Source organism: Anomaloglossus baeobatrachus, chromosome 7, assembly GCF_048569485.1.
Source record: "Anomaloglossus baeobatrachus isolate aAnoBae1 chromosome 7, aAnoBae1.hap1, whole genome shotgun sequence".
NCBI lineage: Eukaryota > Metazoa > Chordata > Amphibia > Anura > Aromobatidae > Anomaloglossus > Anomaloglossus baeobatrachus.
This window is the reverse complement of record NC_134359.1, coordinates 66,602,500-66,609,496: the sequence shown is the minus strand read 5'-3', so window position 1 is coordinate 66,609,496 and position 6,997 is coordinate 66,602,500. Positions and strand designations below refer to the sequence as shown.

General features: G+C 38.5%; 1 protein-coding gene across 1 annotated transcript in view; it reads right to left on the bottom strand.

The window, feature by feature from the left end:
* Nucleotides 1-397: 397 nt before the first annotated feature.
* The window catches only part of AGPS (alkylglycerone phosphate synthase), a 289,261-nt gene continuing 282,661 nt past the window's right edge, over nucleotides 398-6,997 (bottom strand). Inside the window, exon 20 of the mRNA XM_075317376.1 lies at nucleotides 398-2,157. Coding sequence (XP_075173491.1) covers nucleotides 2,036-2,157 — 122 coding nt within the window. The 3' untranslated portion in view covers nucleotides 398-2,035. The remainder of the gene's footprint in view (nucleotides 2,158-6,997) is intronic.

Here is a 6,997-nt window from a genome sequence, read left to right as displayed (position 1 = left end):
TATATGAATGTCATATCTTCACCGCACAATCTAGACGATGGAAGGATGTCTACTACTTGTGAGCTGCAGACATATTAAAAGAAATTTGCAGAAATGAAAGAAATCAAAACCTCTTGCAAACTATCACATTTAAGCTATGGTCTTTATTTAAAAAAAAAAAAAAAAAAGTAGGACCTAGATATTGGCTATAAAAATCTTGACTTGAAATGCTGCTTGGTGACATCACTGATCTCTGTCCTCATTAATATAACACAATAGTAACATACTGCTTAATACTAACCTTGACTCATAATATGAACATAAAAAAAATCAACACAAAACAACAAGATAAATAAATGCAGGCTATAAAAGCTTTAACCCTCGATAAAACTAATAAAAAATAAAGACAGCGAGGCCGTTTGGGTGAAAGCATTAATTTTATGTCAAATTCTGTAGTGAACATACAATATGAAGATGTTAGCAATCGCTGTACAAAAAAGTATTATGGCTAAATTCAGAATTGTAACAAGTGTGCTGCAGTAGTTAAGGAGTTAAAGAGTAGAATCCCATCATTTCGGAACAGTGGAGCGACAATGAACATGCCTTGAGATTGAGTTCTCTACTGCCAAATCGGAGTGATATGAGTGAGGAGGAGGCATATGTTCCAGTTTTATTTGCCATCCGAAAAAAAAATAAATTTCCAAAGCTGATTAAATATTTATAGTAATAAAAATGGATCTTCAAAAAACAAAAAAAAAACCCTCCAAGACACAAGGAGAGATTTTTTTTTTTTTAAAAGCTTGATGGTGTTAATGCGGGCTTTCTTCCCAGGAGACCGGCTCAGAGGAGGCAGGGAGAACAGCTGTTTCTGCACACACTTCCGAGCATCAGACCTAGTCTCTGGATGGGGATGCTTTTGCACAGAGCAGCTGCCACCCTCCGACAAGGAAATGAGGACCAGCCGCTTTGTGCATCCTATCCGCAGATTGTTATGAGAGCTTATATCACTAAGTAGGTAGTACAGAAGGCGGCCTATGTGCCAACAAAGGGTATTGTACAGGGAGGCGAAACGTTCTCACTTTGTTCTCAAAATAGCCAACCTATTTCCTTCCACCTGTCTCAATCTTTTGATCACGGCACTTCTTTTTCCTTTGGAAAAACAGATAGATATGGAATTACAAAAAAAAAAAAAAAGTGTCATGGTTGCTGACCAACTTTGCAGCCATGAAAACAGCACCACCATGGGAGAAATCTTGAAGGACACATCTGATCTCATGTACAACAGCAGTGATGGGTGAATAGTAATAGAATTATGTAGATTATTTTCTGTTAATCTCATTCACCATCTTTTTAGAATTACTGCAGCTGACACAGAACCTCTTATTTACTGACTATGTGAACTCTTTACTCAAAAAAAAAATAATCCATGAAAACAGCACCACCATGGGAGAAATCTTGAAGGACACATTTGATCTTCTGGTGTACTACAGCAGTGCTGAGTGAATATTAATAGAATTGTGTAGATTATTTATTCCCTGTTAATCCCATTCACCATCTTTTTAGAATTACTGCAGCTGATACAGAACCTCTTATTCGCTGACGATCTGAACTCTTTACTCTCAAAAAAAGAAGAAAAAATTGGCCTTGTGCAGCAAAACATATTCAGATAAATCAATGTCTTGCTTGACTAGCTTAAGAAATTGCCATTTGCTCTAAACGGCAGCATGCTATGAATTTCTGGCTGGCTGAGACAAAGTGAATTTTCAAGCCCTGACAACCGAGGGCACGTTAATGTAACATATGTCTGGAGGGTCAAGAGGAGTCGGGAAAAGTGCAGCTGTCCCCCAATCCTACTCCCCTAGTACAGATTTGCCAAATCCAACAGTCTTCTGACAAAAGGACATTTGATCAACACACGGAATTTGTTTTTTTCTCTCACTTGGTCGCATTTTTTCATTTGGGCTTCCGCCTCCTTCGATCGTGCCGGTTCACTGGGATCTCTGTACAGTATTAAAACATTGGACGCAAAAGACAGAATTACAGATAGAGCTTTCTTTTATAAAAGGTTTCGGTTTCCAAAGATATTGTTGGGGTCGACAAAATTCTTGACAGATTGGAGCATTCCTATTCCGACCTGTGAAATGCTGTCCTTCAGCCACTGCTTTCGTAACTTGCCGACTAGAAGACAGGAGGGGATGGGGGGTGGAGAGAGAGAGAGAGAAAGGGAAAGAAAAAAAAAAAAAAAAAAGGGGAAAAAAATTAAATAAATAAAAATAAATGCTTTGGTATACATTCATGATACAAGAAGCCAATCAATCTTATGACCATGAATGAATAAACACAGGGTGATAAATGCTTTTATTCAGAAATGAGAAATGTTTTCCTTTATTTGATTTATTGAGCCCACCAGACTATCAAGCTCATTAAGTTCGGTGTATTCCCGAAGGACGGCTGCATTCAGCATCGCCTGCTTTCTCTGCAAACTGCAAAATGTAGATGAGGCTTAGGCGGGGATTATGGGTTGCTTAGCAAATAATGAAATGGTAACCACATTTATTTCCAAAGAACTAAAATCTTAATCTAATGATCTGTTTAAAAAAAAAACAAAAAAAACAAGAAAGAAAAAACATGCGTAGAAGAAGTCAAATCACCATCTTAAAGTAAACTCTCCAGTGTATTCAAGAGATTTTAGAAGGGCAAATAGCACTTAACACGAAATTACATTTAGGGCACTAAATGGTGGAGACTATTAAGACCTCAGTAAATAAAAGCGCTTAATCTAGAAAAACTAAGACTTGGACTGAACTGGAATTGTAAAACATTAATCTGCAATTTTTTTTATTCCCCTGCTTTTAAAGTTTTAAGGATAAGCGGAGTATGCTAATCTGCTTTACAGATTATTTCCACTGATTGATTTTTTTCTTTTACTGATAGTAAATAATGTGGAGTAATAAAAAGATATATATATATATATATATATATATATATAAGTGCCTACAAGTAGTATTCAACCCCCTGCAGATTTAGCAGGTCTACACATTCGGAATTAACTTGGCATTGTGACATTTGGACTGTAGGTCAGCCTGGAAGTGTGAAATGCAGCAAAAATGAATGTTATTTCTTTTTTTATTTTTTTTTTAAATTGTGAAAAGTTTATTCAGAGGGTCATTTATTATTCAACCCCTCAAACCACAAGAATTCTGTTTGGTTCCCCTAAAGTATTAAGAAGTATTTCAGGCACAAAGAACAATGAGCTTCACATGTTTGGATTAATTATCTCTTTTTCCAGCCTTTTCTGACTAATTAAGACCCTCCCCAAACTTGTGAACAGCACTCATACTTGGTCAACATGGGAAAGACAAAGGAGCATTCCAAGGCCATCAGAGACAAGATCGTGGAGGGTCACAAGGCTGGCAAGGGGTACAAAACCCTTTCCAAGGAGTTGGACCTACCTGTATCCACTGTTGGGAGCATCATCCGGAAGTGAAAGGCTTATGGAACTACTGTTAGCCTTCCACGGCCTGGACAGCCTTTGAAAGTTTCCACCCGTGCCGAGGCCAGGCTTGTCCGAAGAGTCAAGGTTAACCCAAGGACAACAAGGAAGGAGCTCCGGGAAGATCTCATGGCAGTGGGGACATTGGTTTCAGTCAATACCATAAGTAACGTACTCCACCGCAATGGTCTCCGTTCCAGATGAGCCCGTAAGGTACCTTTACTTTTAAAGCGTCATGTCAAGGCTCGTCTACAGTTTGCTCATGATCACTTGGAGGACTCTAAGACAGACTGGTTCAAGGTTCTCTGGTGTGATGAGGCCAAGATTGAGATCTTTGGTGTCAACCACACACTTGGCGTTTGGAGACTGGATGGCACTGCATACGACCCCAAGAATACCATCCCTACAGTCAAGCATGGTGGTGGTGGCAGCATCATGCTGTGGGGCTGTTTCTCAGCCAAGGGGCCTGGCCATCTGGTCCGCATCCATGAAAAGATGGATAACACGGCCTACCTGGAGATTTTGGCCAAGAACCTCCACTCCTCCATCAAGGATCTTAAGATGGGTCGTCATTTCATCTTCCAACAAGACAACGACCCAAAGCACACAGCCAAGAAAATCAAGGCCTGGTTCAAGAGGGAAAAAATCAAGGTGTTGCAGTGGCCTAGTCAGTCTCCTGACCTTAACCCAATTGAAAACTTGTGGAAGGAGCTCAAGATTAAAGTCCACATGAGACACCCAAAGAACCTAGATAACTTGGGGAAGATCTGCATGGAGGAGTGGGCCAAGATAACTCCAGAGACCTGTGCCGGCCTGATCAGGTCTTATAAAAGACGATTATTAGCTGTAATTGCAAACAAGGGTTATTCCACAAAATATTAAACCTAGGGGTTGAATAATAATTGACCCACACTTTTATGTTGAAAATTTATTAAACTTTAACTGAGCAACATAACTTGTTGGTTTGTAAGATTTATGCATCTGTTAATAAATCCTGCTCTTGTTTGAAGTTTGCAGGCTCTAACTTATTTGCATCTTATCAAACTTGCTAAATCTGCAGGGGGTTGAATACTACTTGTAGGCACTGTATATATATATCTATATATATATCTATATATATATATATATCTCTCTCTATATCTATCTATCTATCTATCTATATCTCTCTATATCTATATATATCTCTCTATCTATATCTATATATATCTATATATATATATCTATCTCTATCTATATCTATATATATCTATATATATATCTATATATATATATATATATATATATATATATATATATATATATATCTATCTCTATATCTATCTCTCTATATATATATCTATCTCTATATCTATATATATCTCTATCTATATATATATCTCTATCTATCTATCTATCTATCTATCTATCTATATATATAGCCGCATGTGGTTCCTCTTATTTTAATACATAGCTAAGATACGCGCACGGCTGGGGGCTGCAGCCTGTAGCCGTATGCTTTATCTGCGCTGAGTATCACAATACGGGGGCAACCCTACGCCAGTTTTTTAATTTATTTATTTTTATACCATGATCGACGCACGCAGCGTCTGTGATTGGAAGCAGTCAGCTGCCACTCAGTGTGGGGGCACATCTGATTGCAACCAATCACAGACGCCGGTGGGTGGGAAAAGCAGTGCATATGCATGAGTCTAATGAGTGGCCCCAGAAGTAAATGGGTGGCCGTGGGAGCAGTTACCGCCGCGTCAGAACCTCGGTAAGTGTAACCTACTCCTATCGTTTCTACCACCATTTTTAATCGCTGGATTCTGGTCCTCATAGACTTATATGGGTACCGGCGTCTGGACGGATATTCAGGATCAATTCCGGTTAGGGCTGCTGGTCTCTGTTATCTGCGAGTCCGCCCATCACTAGTCATAGCCCATATATTTAATCTGTTTTTATGGAAGTGTTGGATCATCTGCCATATTTGATTCTTGGATTATTATGATCATGGAACCTTGATTTATGCACTCAGCAGAGGGGTGAGCCGATTATCTTTTGCTTACACTAAGTGCATTTGTAAATGTAAAAATTTCTGCTGTCTATATTGGTGAATGTACTAAATGCAGCACAGAAGGTTCCAGAGCCTGTCCACCTGCCTATGGCTGGCTGCATGTGGACGGAGACCCGAACTGCCCAATTAGTGACTTCCATTGGGGTCCAGATCAAGTCCAGGCCCCAAACTCAATTTCATCTAAAGTTTGGCTGAACCCGCCGAACCAAACTTACATGGATCCGATACTTCTTTATTCTGTACACGACAGTTTAATAAAATTAGTTAGACACTTTTTTAGCCAGATTTTAATATTCCTTAAACTATTTGGAAATATTTGGTAACTATAGATAAAGATGAAACTTATTCAATAAAACGTGTACTTTTTCAAATTAATGTAGTTTTAATATATTTTTTTTTTTTAACATCACATCAGTATTGGTGGCGCTATTTTAGCCTGTATGTTTGGAAACAAGAAACGTGCCATAATTCGTAAATTAGGAGCCCCCCCCAAAAAAAAAAAATTAAAAAAAGTTTAAGCGCTATTCAATATTTAAAAGGGAATCTGTCAGAAGGTTTCTGCTTTGTAACCTGTGAGCAGGATGATATAGGAGCATAGACCCTAGCTCCAGCAATTTGTCACTTACTGGGGTGTTTTTATTTCAATGAAATTAGTGTTTTATCAGCAGGAGATTATCACTACCACTACAGGACTAGGTGCCTTGTGACTCCTGGTCCAACTTCATCCTCATCACTGATTAGCAGCTGTCCGTATGCAGTGCACACAGAAAGCTGCCAATCAGTGGCAGAGGCAGGGTTACACAGGGCTTATCATTCTGAGCTAGGCAGAAGAGAAAACTGACTATCAGAACTGCAGCACCAAGTAAACTAAGTGACCACTGGAATCAGGGACTCTGCACCTACATCAAGCTGCTCTCAGATTACATAGGAAAACCTCCCGATCAATTTCCTTATATTTCCTGTAAGTGTTATTTAATGATCTACACTGGTCCCCAGAAAAAAAGGCACTGTTCATAGTGTGTTTATGCAGTATGCCCATGGGCTCCATCTGCATCCCCAAAAAACCAGCATTCACATGACAGACTCAGCCTCAGCCTCGGACAATAACAACCATAGGTCAAATGGACTTAGTCAGAGCTTTTTTTTTCAACAACATCCATTTTTTCAAATGGGCAAACGATGTCAATTTACTACATTGATGTGCACTTCTCAAAAGATGGAAGCTGATGGAGAAAAGCAGAGTCCTTTTAAACTACATTTAGGTCTTTGCATCTGAATCCCCGAAAAACACACCGCTTACATGCAATGTGAAGAAGGCATAAGAAAATGTGTTAATCAGTGACTATAAATGGGAAAGTTTTCCATGTCCATACGTCAACTGCAAAAGCAAAATATAATAAAAAAAAAATAAATAAATTAATAAAAATAGATATAATATATATATATATATATGAAAAAAAAACACTAAAATT